The sequence below is a fragment of the Lynx canadensis genome, chromosome A1 (assembly GCF_007474595.2).
Source record: "Lynx canadensis isolate LIC74 chromosome A1, mLynCan4.pri.v2, whole genome shotgun sequence".
Classification (NCBI taxonomy): Eukaryota; Metazoa; Chordata; class Mammalia; order Carnivora; family Felidae; genus Lynx; species Lynx canadensis.
Genome location: NC_044303.2, coordinates 176,000,908 through 176,022,070, shown reverse-complemented (window position 1 = coordinate 176,022,070; position 21,163 = coordinate 176,000,908). Strand labels below are relative to the sequence as shown.

Below are 21,163 nucleotides of genomic sequence, written 5' to 3'. Positions count from 1 at the left end.
CATGGGGGGCTCAGTGTATTTTCTGAAGGGGTTTAAAGTAGGAGAATAATAGGATCAGGTTTCTATTTGAGGAAGATTCCTCTGGCTGCTGTGGGCCACCCTAAGGACGAGGGACCCATGCTGGGTCTCCTGGTCTCCTCTTCCTTGTCCCTTCTCACGGATCCCTCTTACAAAACCAGAGTAGTTTTCCCAAGACAGAGGTGACTGGGTTTCCTGCACCATGCCTCCCATGAGTGGTGGAAGAAGAGAAGTGAGTGGCAGGCAGGAAGTCAGCTAGAAGGCCACTGCCACGTTCATGAGGGAGGTGGTGGTGGCACGCACTAGGGCAGTGGCAGTGGGAATGGGGAGGGGGGCGGACTTAGGTTGACTTGGTGTCTGGTTGGCACTGAGGGTATTTGCCCACTAGGGCCTGAGGGCCCTGGCTCTGCCTCATCGTGCAGCCTGGCATGCAACGGGCAGTGGGAAATGCTGGCTGAGCAAGGTCCCCTGTCCCTTGCATAGCCTAAAGCTGGGCTTTAGTTTCTCCACTTGACAGATGTAGGAATAGACTTGAATCCAAGCAGTTGGGTGGCTTCTGCAGCCCATGAGCACAAGCTTTCTAGAGGCTGGAACATCCGTCTGCAGATACCATATTGTAGGACATGCCTTTAGGGCCCTGCTGCCTTTGGTGTATCTAAGTGACCACAGTAACTCGGATGTCCCCACAACCCATCTGTGAGGTTGCAAGCATTATGGCCATTTTACAGATGCAAAAACAGACTCAGAGAGGTGAAATGCTGTCCTAGGACACCCAAAGGATCAATGCACCAAGACCTGCACACAGGTGTGCTAAGAGATGCCAACGAATGGGCGGCAGGTCTGCAGAAAGCGAGCCACAAATGAACACAACTCCACCTTGGCAAAGCCCCAGATGAATCATGTATTTGGCAAGCTAGCAACCAGGCTGTGGGCAAACGTTCCTTTCCTTTCTACTGATTTAGTAATCAGTAGTCTTTATATGTCCTGGACGAGGCTGGCTCACCTGCTTGTGGGAGGAAAGGAATGCAGACTTTTGGAGATCCAGTATTGATGTTTGGTACACTTTGTATTTTGCGTGGTAAACCACAGGTGCTTTGTAGCCCCAGAGGCCTGGGTTTGGGTCTCAGCTAAGCTATTTACTTACCGTGTGGCTTTAGGCAAGTTGCTTGGCATCTCTGGGCTGTGTGTGTGTGTGTGTGTGTGTGTGTGTGTGTGTGTCCTATAGTAAAATGAGCATAATTCCTACCTAACAGGGCTATTGTGGGGAAAAAGCATGAAAATGGTCTAATGGCACACAGATAGCTTCCTACCTTTCACTGGACATCCTGACTGTGTTTCCTGAAGTTCACATTTTTGGACGATGACTATAAAGATAAAAGATGCTGAGAAGGATGGGGTTTTCAAGGTGAGGGTACAGGGGGGCCCAACAGGGTGGACCTGGACGAATGTGGCCAAAGAAAATGCCTCTCCTGTCACTGAGTCCTGTGTGCTTTCTTGGCCTCTCTTGTGGCTTTATCAGAGGATTCTTCTTCTCTCTGCAACACAGGATCACGGAACCGTCAGCCTTTCCTTAGGGAGCAGCAGAAGTGCACGTCTCTGCAGATTTGAGGTTCACAGAGCCCCCTTATTCTATTCTTCAGACACTCTCAAGAAACAGTTTATAAATCACCCCGAATTGGGGCAAAGGCTCTGACCAGGCAATTCCATCAAATAGATATAAAATGACCCCTAAGCATATTTAAAATTACAATTTAAAAATATAATTTTAGGGGCGCCTGGGTGGCTCCGTCGGTTAAGCGTCCGACTTCGGCTCAGGTCATGATCTCACGGTCCGTGGGTTCGAGCCCCGCGTCGGGCTCTGTGCTGACGGCTCGGAGCCTGGAGCCTGCTTGGGATTCTCTGTCTCCCTGGCTCTCTGCCCCTCCCCCACTCGTGCTCTGTCTCTCAAAAATAAACATTAAAAAACGAAAAAAAAATAATTTTAAGCAAAATATAACTTTTTACCTATTAGATTGGCAAAAAAGAAAAAAATCCCCAAATGACAACGTTTGGTAACGTCTGGTGCTGTTAGCACGGGGCTAAGCAGAGCTTCTCGGCACACTCTCGTTGGTTACATAATGTGGTGCAGTGTTCTGCAGAGGGTGTGTTGACATCGCTTATAAAATTTAAACTATAGATACCACTTGATTGGTATGCTTCTTACCGGAAGGTAGTGACCTTAGGGGTATATTTTTTTCAAGTACGCCAAGGCTTATGTATTTAAAAAAAGGCCTGTGAACAACTGGAATGTTCCACGCGCTTGGACGGGTGGGATGAACTTGAGTGCACGGCTGTGGAAGGCTAAGTGGCTGTTGTGAGAACGAAGCATCCTTGCTTGTGTGATGTGGAAGGAGTGACAGACATCGCTCTGTTAAAACAGCTTTAAGGAGCACGGTATGGAGTCATCCTATTTGTGGAAACACATCTGTGTGTATGTTTTGCCCTTAATTTCACAAAACAGGTTTGGAGAGACTCACAAGACACCATTCAATGTTGAGGGAGTAGGGATAGGGGTTGGAAGGTGGCCCGTTTGAAGGCTTTCATTCTCTATTTTTCATACTCTTTTTTTTTTTTTTTTTTTACCATGAGCATGTACCAGATTTTCTGCTTCTAGAAAGTCACCCCCATTCTCCCAGATGGTGAGACAGTCTTGGAGCATGGAAGTGACTCGCACACTCACACAAGGAGCAAACCGGTGTCCCAGCATGTGGCGGAAGGCATTATAGCAGTGTGCTTTGAATCTGAACCCTAACTCTGTCACCTACTTGCTGTGCGACCCTGGGCAAGTTTATTAGCCACTCCGTACCTCTGTTTCCTCGCTGTTAAAAATGAGGACAATCATCTCTTCCCGTGAGAACTGTTTTAAGGGCGAAATGAGCCAATGTAAGTCGAATGTTCACCCGGCTGTCCAGCGCAGAGTAAATGCGAATGCAAGGCTATCGTTCTTGTTGCTGTTGCTATTCTTATCGTTCTCAGCAGCTGAGTCCCAGAATCAAGATCATCGTGGAGAGCACAGGGCTGGCCTCAGACCACAAGCAGTGCTGAGCGGTGAAGTGGGCTGGGCCTCTGGACCACAGAGGACAGGCTCAGAGGCAGACCTGCGGACCTCTACTCTAAGGATTCTGGCCCAGGCAGCTAGTTTCTGCTCGTAACAGGAGCTGGAAGCCTCCCCTTTCCCCGCAGAGGACTGGGTGGAGGGTCCGTCATCTGGCCACGTGCTATGCACTGCCACGGAGTTGGACACACGTAGTCTTATTGGACTACAGCTGGTGCATCTGAGGCCAAAGTGGCCCAGCCTCCATTCTGCCTCTGAGCAAGGAAAGGAGACCTGATCCTGTGGAAAGAGCCCTAGACTGGGAGTGACGAGACCCATACTAGAGTCCTGCTTCTGACCCAATCTTTCTGTGTCAGAAGGGGCAGCAAATCCCTTTCCCCCCTCTGGGCTCCCATCTCCCCTGTGAGAGAGGGGGTTGGACAATACTACCGCTAATGTCCTCTGAGCACTAACATTTTACTCTGTTCTGAGCCCTCGCCAAGCTTTGAGGGCCCAGAGAAAGAGACTCAAACCCCAAAAGACGGAGTATGGGTTAAGAGGTGAGCGGGGGAGCTGGGAAAAGGTTCCCAGCGAAGTACTCAGGCCCCATCTGATCAACTTCACCTTGTCTCTTTAGAGGTAGGACTCATTCATTCAACAGTAATTCATGGAGCTCCTAATGTGTGTCAGGTGCCATGAAAGCAGAATCGGAAGGTGATAATTCTTGAATGGTGACGTTCTTAGCGGGTGGTACTTGGAGCTGAGCCAAAAGCTTACATTCAAGGTCTGGCCCTGCTTTTTAGTAGCCGTGTGTGAGGTGGTGAGGTCATTTCTGCTCTCTAGGACTCAGGTCCCTCATCTGTAGAATGGGGATAATCACTCCTACTTCAGACTGACTGAGAGGGTTTCCTGAGAAATATTTGGCACAGTGGCAGAGGGTACCCACTTTAAGTCAACGATAGGAAAGAGTACGGGGATCTTGATTTTGAACCACCAGTTTAGCCACTTACCAGTCATTTGGTCATAGGCAAGTGGCTGACGTCTCTGAGGCTAAATTCTCTCATCTGAAAATAAATGGGAACACTAATGATTTTAAAGGGGTTACATGAAGATTGGGGAGAACGTTGTAAGGAGAGTTAAGGAGAATTAACCAACTACACATCACTAGGGCCCCTAGCAATAGTGCCCGGCACACGGTAGGTGCTCAGCAGATTCATTGTCCTGCTCTGAACTTCTCTCTTAGCTGCAGAGACGAGCTTCGGGGTGCAGCTTCGATCTATTTTCAGCCCGTGCAAGTCCAGCTCATAAAAATACAATCTTGCTCCTTGTCAACACTTCTGCACTTTTATTTATTGTTCTTGCCAATCCTGGGGCCTCTCCATGTGGGAACCTCTTCATTATTGATAATCCCAGGAAGTAGTATTTTAAATTTTTATGATCTGTACTTTGTGCCATCTGAACCACCATGTATTATCTGGCCTTGCCAGTGAAGGGGGAATATATCCAGACGAGGGGTCCTTTCGGGATGAATAATTTATCCCGTTTTCACAATGCCAATTATGTTAAATTATGTTCTTCATATCAGCCGCTGACAGGACAATGGGGACTGATGTAAAATATGAAAAGAAAACAAACTTGTATCGGTGCCCAAATCCACAATGGTATTTGAAAATCTGGAGGTTCATTTTTTCCCAAATATTTGTAAAACCCTACTTTAAATAATAAGAAAGAATTTGTCCTCTTCTCTCTCCATCTCCCCACCCTCCCGTCCCCATTTCTGTTATTAATCAAGGAGCTCAGGGCTCCGGGTTTTTTTTTACCATTTTTTTTTTCAACTGCAGAGAATAGAGCCTTTCTTTGCAAATTTATTTTCTCTTCTCTCTTTCTTTGCTTATGTAAGCTGATTCCTCCAAGGTACAATTAATGATTGGCTCACATTTCTTATGCTTTCCCCTTCATAGTACTAAAAAAAAAAGGCGACTGTTGCCATATCTTCTTTTACAGAAGGGAAGTGTTTCTGGCTTCCCTCCACGGGAACAGAACATCAAATTTCATGACACGCCCAATAGCCAGTTGATTCCAATAACTCTGTAGGGTTGTATTTCTCTTGTTCTCCACATCTTTTTAGTGTATCTCACTGTGGCCAGAGGCTTCTCCATTATTTGTATGATACATCTGGAAAGCCACTCTCTGGTTTTTAATCCTTCCTTGGCTTTTCACTGCTTTCAAGTTAACCTTCAAGATGCTTGGTGGCATTCAGAGCTCTGTTTCCCCCTCACTTCACCTGCTCTATGTTCTGGCCACTCAAAACCGCTCATTGTGGCTGCTCCGTGTGCCAGCCTCCTGAGTGTTTTCTGAACTTACAGTGGTATCTTCTGTTCCCTCGATCTAGAAAACTCTTTTCCCTAAGTTTGGGGAGGCAAGCATGGAAACAAGAAGCTGGCCAGAGAAACCATTCATGGAGAGATGATGATGCTCTGGACTAGGGTGGCGGCAATGTAACTGGACAGGTGGATTGATTTGAGAGAAATGCTTGAGAAGCCGGAGCTGGTGCTGAAATGGATTTGGGGAGTGAAGGCAAGGGAGGAGTCATGGGAGAATTCCTGCATTTGGTTTGACATGAGCACTAGCCTGGATAATACTGCTGTTTGGGGGAGATGACTTGAGGAAGAAATGTTGAGAGGCAGGTGGATCCACAAAGAGCTTTGCTGTGGACGTGGTACATTTAGGCATGTTGGCCCAAGGGCAAATGTCCAGTAGGGTAAGCTGAGTTCTAGATGAGGTCTGGATTAAGTTATAAGGATAAGGATGGGCTTGGAAGTAATAGGAGAGCAAATACTCAGAGGGGACTTGTAGGAGGGAAGCACGGCCGTGACCTCACCCTGAGAGATTCTAACACTGAGAGGTCAAGCAGAAGGGGGGGATCTTGAAGAGGGAACTGAGGAGAACTGGTCAGTGAATGGGAAAGAAACCAAGAGCGATACTGCCATGATCCCAAAAGAGAAGGGCGTTTCAAGGGGGAAGGAGTGAACAAGAATACTGAGAGGTCAAAGAAGAGAGCAGAGGACTATTTGTTCTAGGTACATGGGCAAAGACCTGCTTTTGATGTGGATATGGAGTTCTAATGAGCTAACACTTCCTTAGGGGCCAAGGTAAAATATTACACGGTGATTTGGGTTACTTTTAGAGAAAATGTAGCTTAGTTAAAGAGAGATGACTGAGGACCAGCATGGGTCACCAGTGTGACCCTTGGCCTGTGTTTGAACTCAGTGGCTTGAGGAATGGGATTCCAAAGCCAAAATAACTGTTTACATTAGCAAGCCACTCAGAGCAGGGGTGCCTGGGTGGCTCAGTCGGTTAAGCATCCAGCTACAGCTCAGGTCATGATCTCACGGTTTGTGAGTTCGAGCCCCGCGTCAGGCTCTGTGCTGACAGCTCAGAGCCTGGAGCCTGCTTCGGATTCTGTGTCTCCCTCTCTCTCTCTGCTCATGCTCTGTCTCTCTCTGTCAAAAATGAACAATCATTTAAAAAATTAAAAACAAAAAAAGAAAGTCATTCAGGGCATAAGTAGCCAGTCATAGAGATTCAGGGAAAAAGCAGGACACGGTTTTTAAGGAGGCCTATGACCCCCACTCTGTCAAACTCAGCACCTCCCATTACTGCAAGTGGTAAATGAGATACTTTAAGAAGAAATATGGTATATAATTATAAATACTATTATTATTTATGTATTTATTGTAAATATATAAATTATATAAGTAAATAATATAAAAATTTTTAATATATATTTTGAACTTGATATACGTGAAATCAATCATATAATATCTACAAAACATTTGTGTCTGATTTCTTTTGTTCAATGTAATGTCGCTAAGATTCACCCACGTGTGTGGCATTCCATTGTATTATGAATAAACCGCACTTTATGCATTCTCCTATTAATGGACATTTAGATTGTTTTCAGTTTGGAGATACTATGAAAAAAGTGGCCATGAACATTTTTATTGTATCTTTTGGTGGACGCATTACATTTTGAGGTGATTTTTTTTTTGCTGGTGCCCCCCCCAAAAAAACCCTGTTGATTGTGTGATGCTTACTTGGCCATCTTGCTAAATTCTAACAGTTTTCAGTTCATTTTTCTTGGAACACATTTTTATCAGATAGAGCTTTTTACCTCAAGTAACAGAAAACCTAACCCACATTGGATTAAGGTCCAAGGAGTATATATTTGTCCCTATAACTGCAGAGTCCAAAGTGGACTTCAGACAAGGTATGATCCAGAGGGCAGCATGTGATCAGGGCCCATCTCCGTTTCCCTAGGTTCCTCTGGGCTCCGCCCTCCTTCACCTGCTACCTTTGTCTTCATCTTGGGTCCTCCTCATTGGGACAGTAATCTCTACAGAAGTTTCAGAACTCAAGTCCTCAATACACCAACCAGAGGAGGAGCATGCTCTTTGAGGAACACCCATAAAGAGCAAGGAGGCTTCTTTCCCCAAGTCCCTAGTCAATACTGCCTCCTATACTATTGGTCCAAATTGGGTAACATGACCATTTCTGAGCCAATCAAAGTCTATGATCAATAGGATGGTATGCCCTGATTGGCTTAACCTAATTAAGGGACCGTTCCTACCATGAGGGAATGATCGGCCTGACCAGACCACATGGCTGCCACGCACTGGGGCAAGGGTGAGTTCCCAAAAGGACATCTGGAAACTTTTGATCTAAATGGATGCCAGAGACGCAACCACAAAATGTTTATTATGATAATTAGAATGACAGGGACTATAATGATTACTCATTATCTCAGTCCAACGGTAATATTTTTAAGGTTCTCTCACCCATCTTAAGGTATCAGAAGACATCTTTCTCAAGATGTCAGCTATGCATAGGGTCTTTTAAATTAATGTGGAATGATGAAAGTGGTTTTGGGTTTTTTGAGCTTTGGAAAAGATGTTTGTAGAAATAGTGGGGCAGAAGAAAGGATGAAGAAGCAAATGCTTCTTCACGTTTGATGTGTGATGTGTAGATGGCCGAGATCTGATGGCTAAAAATCTAGCAGCAAAGGGATCAACCCAAGAGATGGTTGATTGTTGAGATGGACTTGGCCATGTGGGAAGGCGCATCAGTTTTCTAGTGTCGGACAACAAATTTTCAAAAAGGAAATGGCTTAAAACAACACCATTTTATTATCTCACAGTTTTTGTATGTCAGAAGTCCAGGCACAGGTCAGCTGGGCTCTCTGCTTGGGGTCCCACCGGTCTGAAGTCAAGGTGTTTGCCACTCTGCCTTCTTGTCTGGAGTTTGGGATCCCCTTCCAAGCCCCCTGAGGTTGTTGGCAGAATTTAGTTACTTGTACTTGTAGGACTGAAGTCCCCATCTTCTTGAATGACCTGGCTGTCAGCCTGGGTCACTTTCAGCATCTAGAATCTGCCCTCAGGTTCCAGCTGCATGGCCTTCCCGTAACATGTCAGCTTACTTCTTCAAGGCCAGCGGGAGAATCTCTCTCCAGTCTGCTGTGATGGAGTTTTATAACAGCAGAATATCACCAGGGAGTAACTATGCCATCAGAGGCCATCATCCTATCCACACTCTTGAAGGAGGAGACTATCCTGCACACATACACTGGGGTGGGGAGCGGTGGGGTTAGGAAGCTAGAGGGCCATCTGAGAATACTACTTACCAGAAAAGGCAAAGGCATTTATTGCCCCAAGCCCTATGGTTCACATGACACAATGACCAGGAAATTCACTATGTCTAGAAATAGATACCAAGATGCATTATAATACACACACACACACACACGTATGTATATATACGTACATACAACATGAAAATAGGGAAAAGACATTGTAATTCCCAGCTTGTGAATATTTCTAAAAACGTGGATCAGAATGAGCAGACATCTACGTTTTCCACACCACTTTATAACCTGACAGTTGATCTAGTGATATCCAAAATATTTTGAATCATTAACATTTGTAGAATGGCCTCTAAGTTCACAAAGCACCTGCACATACCCAGAACATTGAGTTAGGTAATAATAGAAGCACCTAGCATATGAGCTATGCTTTAAGCAGTTGCTTCCTTAGTTACATTAGCTCCCGACTCTCATGTATCCATTGAAGTTCACATGAAAGCAAACAGCAAACTGTGTAGACCACGTGGTATTTCACACTTTTCTTTCTCTGGCCACATGGTTCACTTTGCAGAAAATGTCTTTCCTTGGCTTGCTCACCCAGTAAACTTCTGTTCATCTATCACCCCCTACCTTTTTTTTTTTTTCTTTTCCAGACAAGGAGGTCAGGAGGAGCATGCTTGAACAGCATTCCTCTTGAGAAGTCCTTGCATTGCTCTTGATGGGCTGGGTAGGGAGGACCTACGGACTGACAGGTACAGGACAGCTCCATTCCACATCTGCTTCAAACATCTAGGGAAGAAAATTTGTCAGCACTCAGAGGCAGTGTTCAAATAAACATTTGTTATTGAATGAATGGTGTGAGTGCTTATCCTCTACTAACTCATTTAAACCTTATAACAACCTAATGAGGTATTTATGGTCATCGCCCCATTTTATATGTGAGAAAACAAAGATACAGAAGGCTTAGCGGAGCTAGTATTCAAAGGGTATTCATACCCTTACACCTGCCTACAATACCGACAGTACCAGTATCTACCCCACAGGATAGAATTGAGATACAGACGTCAAATATTCAGTGCCTGCTATCTGCTATGTAGTCAATTTGCAAAGAAGGAGGCCTGCTTTTATTACCTGCGGGCAAAGAGGCGTCTGCTTTCCTGTCCTTTGGAATAGGAGGCTGGAAGAAAATAAAAAATTAACAGAACGATCCACTCCATCTCCCCAGTAGCCCTCACCTTTATTTGGCTGCCCCACTTCCCTATCTGAAGGAACCAGGGCTTCCTCTGTTGTTTGGAGAGAGGTGAGATACAAGAGGAGAACTGACATCTGTCAATGGGTTCTCGATGATGGGGAGGAAGAGAGGGGCTAGATGGGCAGGGCCCCGAGCCTCCTTAACTAACATATTGAAGTTACCCACACGGGAGATGTTCAGTAAAGTAGTCCTTTCCCCACCTTTTCCTTTTGGAGCTACATTTAGTCAATGGCATGCCTCACAGACTTAACATGCTTCACAGGAGAAACTTTTGCTCGAGTCAGTACAATTGACTGCTGTCTCCGGGAAAACGTGGTGGGAGTTTTCAGTGAAGATTCAGTTAATCTAAGCTCCGGCGAGAAGTAAGAGTGATCATGGTTAGAAGACAGCTTCCTTGTAGCTGTGTGACCTTGGGCAAGTGACTTAGTATCTCTGAGCTTCAGTTTCCTTGTCAGAAGAATGGAAACAGTAGTGGCATGTAGATAAATGCATATGAAGTACTCGTTCCAGTTCTGGCACATAATAAATGATTCCAAAAATATTACCCATTATCATCTCATTTAACCCTCAAAACAACCTTGTTCAATAGGGGTGACGGTTATGGCTATTGCCCATGTTTTACAGGTGAGGCCCTGAGTCTCGGACAGCTTCGGTGTTCTTCCTGATGCTATGGCACTCAGCCATTGTTATCGATTATCTGTCAGGTTCTTTTCTCTTCCGCTTTGCCCTACACAGTGGGACGCAGTTCCATAAATGCCTTGGCAGGTTGACAGCGTATCTTGATAAGATATTAACCACCTCTGCAAAATATTCAGACTTCAGAAAAATATGATCCAAGAGATTCAACAACCTTTATGTTTTTCTTGGTGCAAGCCCTTAAATCAAATTGCAGTGAAGTGTATGTAGAAAGGTTGAGCTTCAGGTTGTTCATCATAACTTATTTACATCACCCAGACTGTGGAAACCACCTAAATGTTCAACAATAGAGACCCATCGGACTAACTGTAGAGTACGCATCTGTCACATATTACGCTGCATCAGAAGGCAGAATACAATTGCGTATTTGTCTACATTAAAAAAATGTTAGTATATTGTTGTATGATAAAAGTAGGTTATGATTCACAAAGCACGAACCTGTTACATAAAAATATATATGTTTGCATAATAGCACACATATACATCATAGACGCCTATAGACACATATAAATACATCTGGAAAGGTATGACCAAAACTGTCACCTATGGTTGCCTCTGCTGCAATGGGGCAGTACGGATAATTTGAATTTTCTACGCTCTTGTGTGTTTGAGAGGGAAGTTCTTTATTTTCTGTTCTTTGTGCGATGTATAAAAACTCTAGTGACTGAGAAAAAGAAAAGCAGAGAAGTGTTTGAAGTCTCCACGTGTGCTAACACTGGCTGAACATTTCAGGTGATTGTGAAGACAAGAACGGAATATCAGCCTGAACAGAAGAACAAAGGAAAGTTCCGGGTGCCGAAAATCGCTGAATTTACGGTTAGTTTCTTGACGGGGTGACACAAACTGTAAAGGTAAGGCTGGCTTCCGCCAGCTCAAGTTTCTTCGTGCCAGTAGAGTAGCTGCTACTGAAGAGTGGGAAATGGCATAGGCTTTTTCTAGAGGATTTCTCGAGGCCACACTGTCCGGGGGCACAGAGTCTGATCAAATAACGAAAGCTGTGCCTCTCGAACACTACTTACGCTCTCTTCTGCACTGGAATGCTCAGATAATTTGATAATTGATACATGTGTCTCCTTTCCTCTTTCTCCGCCTGTCCCTGTCTCTCTGTCTTTCCATCACAATCCCCGGGAAATATGATGGAAATGTATTTTTACAAAACCCTCAAATTTCAGTCAGTGGATGGTTGCAACAAAATGCAAAAAAGACAAAAGGAAAGAAAAGCTGACTTCTTAGTGGAAAAAACCAAACGGATGACTTTCTATTTCTTGGTCCTCCTCACTCGGAGGACTGATAAGTATATATCACTGTGATAAGTTGCGTGAAGGAGCCATGAAGCACGCTGTGCAAGGAAGACCTCAGGGAAATAACCTGGAGAAGTCACTTAGGTAGCTGGGATGAGCACAGCTTGTGCAAAGGCCCTGAGGTTGGTCCCAACTCTCGAATAGGAATAAGGGCAATGAGGCGAGCCTGTCGGCAGTGGGTAGGGATCAGGCAGATATGAGACAGGAGAAGTGGGCAGAAGGCAGACAGTTCTAGGCCTTGTAGACTATATGCGGGAATTTGGGTTTTATGCTAGAAGCATAAAGGAAGCCTCTGAAGGACTTCAAGGAGGGGAGAGACATCATTTAAGTGGGTTTTAAATAAAGCACGCCGGCTTTTATGTGGCTGATGGACTGCAGCAGGCACGAGGGAGTGTGGGGAGACTATTAGGCTACTGCAATCGTCCGAGTAGAAAGAGACGGTGGCTGGAACAAGGATAGCAAGCAGATAGAGAGACACGGGAAGACCTAAAAGATATCTAGGAAGCAAAATCAGCCATGATTTTACTAGAACCAGTGGTTCTGACAATGGATATGGGAGCAGTCTGACTGGGTAGGAGCCCTGTCTCCACCTTAGACCAGTCAAGGGGCTGCGCCCAGCCAGCAAACCTCATTTGTCGAATGGAGGTGATACTAGGGTTGCTGGGAGGGTGAAGTACAGAAGACATGCAGAGCCCTTGGATCTGTTCATGGTAAGTACCCAACAAACCGTAGCTATTTAGTGTCAACCGTGACTGGGGATTTTGAAAGTAAAAACAGCTCTTGGTTGGTTATCTGGGACTGGAGTGTGTATATGGTAAACAAGCCGTTCCCCATCTCCCTGCTAAATCTGTGTTAGCGCAGCTGGGTGTGTGAGCCCGGGAGGGAATGTGGTCCCTCTGTATGCATCCCTCGGGAGGGTGAGAATTCCTTGGATGCTGACCACCTCCCCCACCTCTGAGGGCTGGGTTCTCTTACTTCGGGCTGTAGCTTTCCTGTCTGGCTCAGCCCGGTGAATATGGGCGTGGCCTGAACTGCAGCCCTTAAAAGAATGAGCACTGAGCTTCCAGGGGAGGCCGGGGCCATCCTGGAGCATAAGAACGCACTGGGCCAGAGAGTGAGCTGACCTGTGCCCCCCTCCCCCACAGCGGAGCCCATCAGAAATATGCACGGATTCACGAACCACAATGTGCACTGCAGTGCTATTTATAAAATCAAAATATTTGAAGCAATGCTACATTGTCACCAACTTCCTCAGGATTCTGTAAACAAGCCCCGTGTCCCTATGATGGGCTATTTTGGTAGTTTCTCAAGGTTTCCTTTTTCTGAGAGAGTAGTTAGTTTACTCTGAATTACCGATGAGATATTTGCGTCTTCTTTTGACTTTCCCCTGCTTTCCAAATTTGGTATGAGCATGCATTATTTCAGTAATCAGAAAAGAAGTAGAATTATTATTTATTTATTTATGTATTTATTATTTGTTATTTATTTATTTATTTGTTTATTTATCTTTACCAAATAGAGTGTTACAAGCTTCTGGTGGAATTATCCTTTATTTGGCAGTCATTTTAAAATGATGGTGATGAAGACACACAATAATTTGGGCAAATACTTCAGAGAGAAAGTTCAGTGAAAAAAGCAGAGATTAAAATTGTGTGTTTTCCAGGATTGGAACTATGGAAAAACACACACGCGCACACACACACACACAAGTAAACAGAGGGGGGAAAACGTGGAAGGAAATGTATCAACATATGCCGTCTGTGGCCGTGTTATCTGGGGTGGTGCTGGATGATTTTTTTTTTTTTCCTCTTCTCTGAGCACTTTTGGTATGTTGCCATTTAATCCTATTTAACGTCCACAAGCCCCCGAGAGACCGATGTATCCCTCCGTGTCTCAAAGGGGAACCATGGCTCAGGACAGTGACCATGACCGTGACCTGACCTGCTCCTCTAGCCAGCAGGTAGCAGGGCCGGGGCTCAGAGCTGGGCCAGACTGGCCTTTCTGTTCAGCCAGGTTGCCCACGGTGGTCACTTCCCGCTCAAACAGAAGTGGGTCAACTAAGAGAAAAGGAGGGGCTCAGTCAGGGTCTGGGCCTGCGGAAGCTCCCCATGCAGCTTGACTCGATTGGTCCTGGGAGTCAGGAAGGAAGGTATTGGGTTTGGGGGCACCTGCTTCGTCAGCACTGACTGTCGGGTGTGGGCGGGAGCCCCGTTTGTATATGTAAAGCAGTGAGCATTCACAAGCCTCTCTGCTTTCTCAAAGAGAGCTGCCCCTGGGTGGTGTGGAGGGTATATCTGTAGGGGTGAGGGGGCCTGTATCTCAGGGGCCTGGGAGGAGGCTTTGAAGGCAATTAGGAAGAGTCTAGGGTCTGAGCTGTTGGCTGCAGCAGGGCTCAGGGATCCGGTGGGCTGTTCTGAAGATGGGATTTATAGGACTTTTTCCTGGTAGAACAAAGGGCTATTGGGGACATTCCTTGGTGTCTCGTTTGGCTGGCTGGGCAGGGGCATGCTGTCCACTGGAGCAGGAGCTGGGAGATCTAGGCTGGGGGGATGCCTGGAGTGAGAGGTGCCTGGGGGAGATGGCCAAGGATGGTGGTCTGGTTGCCCTTGGATGTAAATGGCCTGGAACTCAGGATGGAGTTTTGTGCTGGAGAACCAGCACCGGAAGTCAGAGAGTTCCCAGCTAGTCTTAGAGAGTGTGGTGCTGGTAAACAGTGGCTGGGCTGCCTCCCCGCGGTCTTGCTCACCGGCAGGGGTGACGGTGGGGCTGGCCAGGAGACACCTGCCCCTCATTCCAGGACCTTCACAGGGGAGGAACAGCTCACTGCTTCACATTTCAAAACTGACCTGGACAGAGCAGCTGGGGGCAACATGAGAGAATGAGAGGACAGGACCGGGCGGGGGAGATGAACCGAAAAAGACTGGCTGAAAGAATCACCTGGAATGTTTGCCTTTGCTAAAACCAAGAAGGCTCTTGCGAGGGGTCACAGACTTGAGAAACTGTTCATCAGGCTATCTGAGACAACAGGAGCATGCAGAGAGGAGCCCTTCCTTCTTTCTTAGTCCTGGGACCTAGGTGTTCTTCTAAAGCTGATTTTGCCATGAAAGGTGCTATGGAGGGTGCTGGCACCGTGCAAGGTGCTGGTGCTGGGGAGGATGTTGGTGTTGTGGAAAGTGCTGGTGCGTCTGGCCATGCTGTCAGACCCGCTTGTCCCCCAGGCTGGTGTGAGAAGGAACTGAGTGTTGCATTTGGAGGCCAGCGTGTCAGGTGAATGAGAGGTGTTCTGGGTCTTTGGGGCTAGGATGACCTGGGCAACTGAGATCACGTCCCTGTCACCTCTTGGCTCCGTGACCTTGGGAAAGTCCCTTCACCTTTCTGAGCTCCTGATTCCTCAGTAATAAACCAGGCCACACAGTTGACATAGCAAATAATGTAAGTCCTTGGTACCCTCTAGACCTTAATGAATGATCATTTTATCTCCTTCCTGTTCAGATCCCCTTTCTTCCTCCTGGGTTCTTAGCTTCCTGCCTAATTAGCCAGCTTTTGTCTGCTGGCTGGAGGCAAATCTGGGCCTCCCCTTCCAGCTTTCCCCCTTGGGAAAGTGCAGGAATTGTTCAAGGAGAAGCCAGTTCAATGTCTGGATTCATGGGCAGTCTCTCTGGCTATCTACAGTGACCTCTGGAGCCACCTTTTTGCCTACTGAGGAGTGTAGGCAGATTTTTTGGTAGGCTGTTCCTCAATAGATCGGTTATAATAGGAATAATCCTAGTATTTGTTAAAATATGCTTCTAATCCACTTTTCAGCCTAATAACCACCAAGAGGTACTCCTATTGTTATCCCCATTTTGCAGATGTGGAAACTGATGGTCAGAGAAGTGAAGTGGCTCCAAAGGCCATTCAGTCCAGATGTGTTAGAACAAAATAAGAACCCAACCCTATCCCACTCCCTCTGCCACACCTTCGTGCCACCCTGGGATTGCCCTTGCCAATTCTGTGGCTGGCTTGCCTTCTTTCCTTCCTTGTTCTTCTCCCCCCCCCCCCTTTTTTTTTGTCTTTATCAGTATTTGCTCCGAGCTGGGGCCAAAGGCCTGTTGCCGGGAGACGAAGAGTGCATGAGACAGAATTCTCTCGCTCTGGAAGGAGCTCACAAATGTGGATTAGTCGAGAACATTCTGGCCACCTTCTCAGCTGTATTGTCCCTGTCAGATCAGCAACTCTGGGCTGCTTCCCCTGATCCTCTCAGCTGGGTTTGGTGCCTCCTCTTGGTTCTGCAAGTAACATGGGGGCCTTGAATGCCGCTGTAGGGTAATTGGCTGCTCTCGCATCCGCAGCCTGGCCCCCAGCCTCTGATCCCTGGAGGGCCTACCCACACGTCTCCCGTTCCCAGCACAGGGCCTGGCATAGACTGGGGGTCTGGTGTGTGGCAACTGGAATCCCAGTCTTTTGGAACTGCCTCAGTATTCGTGTCTGACCACATCCTGATTCAGGGTCCAGAAAGTCTGACTCTGGTGGCCGTGGCCTAGGCAAGCGCGGATTGGGGGCCGTCCAAGTGCGTGGGGAAAGATCCTGGGGATGTCTGGAGGACACCCAGAGCACGATCAGTGGGAGAAGACGGAATGGGAGGAATGCATTAGTGCAAAGGGACCAGAACTCAACGTTCCTGTCAGACAAATGGACACATTAACAGGAAGTAGGGTGGGGGAGCACTGGGAGTGGGAGGGCTAGTAATTCTTAGAGAACAGGGGCCTGTGGGTTATTACTAAAAGCAAGCAACAACAAAGAAACAACACAAAATACACAAAAACCCATCCACTGATCCACTCAATTCTTTGACCCACTCAGTTCTCAAGGCTGCTTACAGCGGAAGGGAACTGAGCTACGAGTGAGTAGCTCCCCGGGGACGCTGCTAAGCCAATTTGCCTGCCAGGTTTTCCTTTCCTCCTTCTCCTTCTCTTCTGTGTGACCAAGGGACGGGGTCTCGGCCCTCTGTCTCAGGCCTCTGCTCCGCTCGTGCACCAACATAAGAAAGGACATAGTGCCGTGCCAGGACCCGCCTGCCAGGGTCGGTGGCCACGTCTAAAAGCTGGAAGAGTCCAGGCCTCTTTCCCTCCTGAAAGTCTCCAATAACTGTACTCTCTTCTCCGTTCACCCATCCTCTCAAGGCCCGGCCTCGTCCTGGGTCCCCCTGCCTCCTTTCTCAGGCGCCTGTCCTCACCGCCCCACAGAAGGACTCTTCCGAAGGAGCCCATCCCATGAGGGCTTTGCCACCTTGAAAACCCGTCTGCAGTTCCGCTGCTCGCCTGCCTCTCCCACAAGCTCTGACTGCCCAAAGCGCTCCCCCCACTGCCTGCCTTCCTGTCTGTTCGTGCTGTCCCTTCCAGCCAGAATGCCTTGGCTGCCTTCACCATTGCACACATTCCCTACTCATCCCTCAACACCCAACCCGAGTGGCCCCTGGCCCGTGTGGTTCTGCCAGCTTGCCCGCATGGTCTATCCTTCCTTTTGGGTTTCTTGCACCTGCTGTACGAGCCTCTGTTCTAGCACCAGTAACATGGTGTGGACGTCGTTGAGTTACCTGCCGCGTCTTGCACTCACTGGGGGCCACAATGGTATCTTCTTCATCTTCGGACCCCAAGAGCCTAGCCAGTGTCTGGCCACCTTAGGAACCAAAAGATGGCTTCAATAACTGAGTGAACAGATGAATGAGTAGACCAAAAAAAAAAAAAAAAATCCCCCTGGCTGACCGAGAAATTCTGCCTTTATTAATAACACCAGAGCTCTGCCTGCCTCATCTTCAATATCTTTATTTAAAATCAGGGCCTCATCTTTGCTTCTCAGCTCCTTGACAATGACACATTCTTATAAATGTCTCTTTTTGACGCCACATTCCGAGGGAGGTGAGACCCCATTTCTACCTTTGCCATTTGCTTCTGCCAATTTTTCATCAAAACCCCAGGGGCTGCTTTCCTCGGGAGGGATTCTCATCTTTGCTGACAGGGGCAAATGGAGATACGATGCTTTACTTTATTATCTGTTGTCTTGGTTTTTATGGCTCTCCTATTTTTTTATTGTGAGGAATGTCATAGGTGAGTTATTAAAAACATTGCCTGCTGGGTTAAGAGCAGAGTCATTATCTGGCACGGGAAGAATCTGCATATGAGTACCCGGTGGAGAAAGGCCATGATAGTATTTGATGTTTATGCTTGCGTTTTTGGCTAGGGTGTTACTGAAAATCAGAATAAAGATGCTGGCCTATGCTTTTGTCTGGGCACTTTCTCTGAGCCTGATGGAATTGTACTGTTTAGGGTAGCTTTCAGAAATGTGTGGTGTTGTTAATTGATCGTTGAAAACCAAATGTGGCTTTTCTGTTTTGTTTTGTTTTTAACAAAAACATCCATGGTGCTGTCTCAGAAGGAATGTGCTCAGGGTTTCAGGGAGGGCCGGGGCGACAGGGTTGGTGGGGGGCAACTCAGTGACCACTCGGTAGTCAAATAACTGAAGCCGCTTTTAGTGCTGGCTTCTCATTCTCGTCGATGCAAACAAGCCTTGGTAAGTAAGTGCTACAAGAAAGCAAATGACTGGGTGAATACATCTGATGGCCAAGAAGACTGCTAGAGTGTTGTGAACATTCTTCTTTCCTATGGGACTCCTGCAGGGTGGGCTGGAGCTGGCTCACACCCTGTCCTGAGAGCCAGTTATGAAAAGTCTGCAAACCAGTTGTTAAACTGTTGGAAGCTCATAACGAACCATGGAAATGGGCAAACATGACGAATCACGCCCCGTCCCCAAGAGCGTGACGAAAGGCCACACGGAAGAAGGGGGAATACATGGGTTGGGGATTTGCGTGACTAAAGCAGGTCATTTCACCTTTCTGAACCTCTGTTTCCCTATCTGCAAAATGGGCTAGTGATGTCCACAATCTAAGCCTGGTGTGAGGACGGAGTTAACGTAAACTAACACCGTACCATGGGGGCCCTTGTAGTTACGCAATAATATATTTCTGGGGAGTCAGTCACGTGACCCGATGGGATGCATCCACCTAGGCTGGGCCTCCAAGGCAAAGCCGTGCCTCGTTCCATCTCGGTTGGCCCTCCGTCTCAACTGACTTTGTCTTGGCACACCTGTCCCTCCTCACTCACCCTGTCCACAGTGCCGGCTTTTGAACTTCTGTCTCCATCTCACCCCCTTCCACCCAGCATGAGCAAAATCGCATCAGATCATTATATCTTGCTTGAGGAATCTTCAGTGGCTCCCTACTTCCTACAGGCCAACAGCACGGCATTGCAGGCTTGTCCAGAGATGGTCCTTGCTGCTAGTTCCTGTCCCTCTGCCACTGACCTCCTGCACGCCCAGGGCTTCAACTTTCACATAGTTCTGCAAGTCTGCCGTATGTATGCCCGTTCTCACCTCCAGGTCTTTGCCCGTGAACTTTTCACTCGACTCTACACCACGTGCTCTGCCTTGTGGCCCAGCTCAACTGTCACCTCCTCCAGAAACCAGTCCTCGACCCCCCACGTTAATTCTTCACCTGGGAGCCCCACGGTCCCAACATTTCCCTCGGCCCCTGTGCCCGCCTCTGCTTCGGCAGAGATCTCTTGCTACCTGGCTAGGTTGCTGAACGTGCCGCCGAAGGCAGGACTTCATGAAGTTTTCTCCAGTCCCACATTGGGGTCATAAGAGGAAGGTGTTCGTGGAAAGTAAAACAATATTTAAAAATTATTGTTTGCAATTAATTAATTAATAACAATAACTTCCATTTTATTGAGCTTCTGTATGTGTCAGGTAGTTTGCTAGTCACTTTCCATGCTATCTTCACAATAACTCATGAAGGAGAGATCAATTTTCAACGTACAGAGGAGAAGACTGAGGATCAGAGATGTTAGTTAAGATACTCAAGATCACACAGCCAATAAAGGGTAGAATCAGGCTTTTCTGACCCACTGTGATGTGTGTGTCTATGGATGTTTTCCTTCTTTCTTTCTTTTTTTTTGTTTTGAGAGAGAGAGAAAGTGGGGGAGGGGCAGAGGGAGAGAGAGAGAGAGAGAGAGAGAGAGAGAGAGAGAGAGAGAATCTTAAGCAGGCTCCACGCCCAATGCAGAACCCAAGTCGGGGCTCAATCTCACGACCCTGAGATCATGACCTGAGCCAAAATCAAGAGTCAGACGCTTAACTGACTGAGCCACCCAGGCACCCCTCTATGGGTGTTCTTGAGTGTATGTGTGAGTGTCTATATGTGGTCTTTTGTCTATACCCATCTTCCAAATTGGGAAAACCTACACATTTTGGGAATTGGCTAAATTAAACTAAACTGAGAAGTGTTGTTCTGTTAGAATGCTAAATTTTGCTGCCTATCCTTGCTGTTTGCCAAGCATTAGTCTAATTTTGCTTTGGCTCTTTTCTTCTTTCTTTTCTTTGAATACACTGTTTGGCCAAGCCCTGAAATGCATTGATCCAAGAAGGAAAAAGAGAAGCAGAAGTTCCCAAGGGAGAAATGCCATTTTCCTCACTGCTTGTCACGTGGCTTTGCCTCTCGGTCCCATCACATGGTGGGAGGGTTCGTCTCCTGACTTTCTTGCTCTCTGGGCCTCCGTTGCCACAATGCGTGATTATATTAAATGTGATTTAAAAAAAATTGTGATGTTTAAGCTCCTGGAACTGTCAGAGGTAGACAGGTCCTAACAAAGTGACTGTATGTGCAGCTCATGTGTCACCACCATGTTCTATAATTATAAGAAAATTAGTTGTCATAGCAACTGCCACACAGGCCTAGCTTCCTCCTGGAGGTGCTGACAAGCCCCTCAGCTCCACGATCTGAGAAACTGGGAGGGAATTCAGTTCTCTGGGAACAGTCAACTCTTACTTGGGTGTTAATCGTGAGCTCATTCTAATTCTCCACAACTTGAACTCAGTCGCGTTATGCAATCTGACGGGTGCTGGTTTGAACTTAGTTCTAGAACACTCATTGGCTGTTTGACCTTGGGCAAGTCACCTCACCTCCATGGGCCTCAGTTTCCTCTTTTGCAAAATGGGGATACCCATGCCCACTTCCAAGGATTGTTGTAACGTTTACGTTTTTTTTTTTTAATTTTTGTTTTTTTAGTGTTTATTTTGAGGGAGAGAGAGAGACAGGGCACCAGCAGGGGAGGGGCAGAGAGAGAGGAAGACACAGAATCTGAAACAGGCTC

At 46.9% G+C, this 21,163-nt stretch overlaps 1 protein-coding gene across 1 annotated transcript in view; it reads left to right on the top strand.

Annotated features, from left to right (window-relative positions):
* The window catches only part of NSG2 (neuronal vesicle trafficking associated 2), a 56,526-nt gene that overhangs the window by 5,963 nt on the left and 29,400 nt on the right, over window positions 1–21,163 (top strand). Inside the window, exon 3 of the mRNA XM_030327379.1 lies at window positions 11,410–11,493. Within this exon, the coding sequence (XP_030183239.1) occupies window positions 11,410–11,493 (84 nt within the window). The remainder of the gene's footprint in view (window positions 1–11,409; window positions 11,494–21,163) is intronic.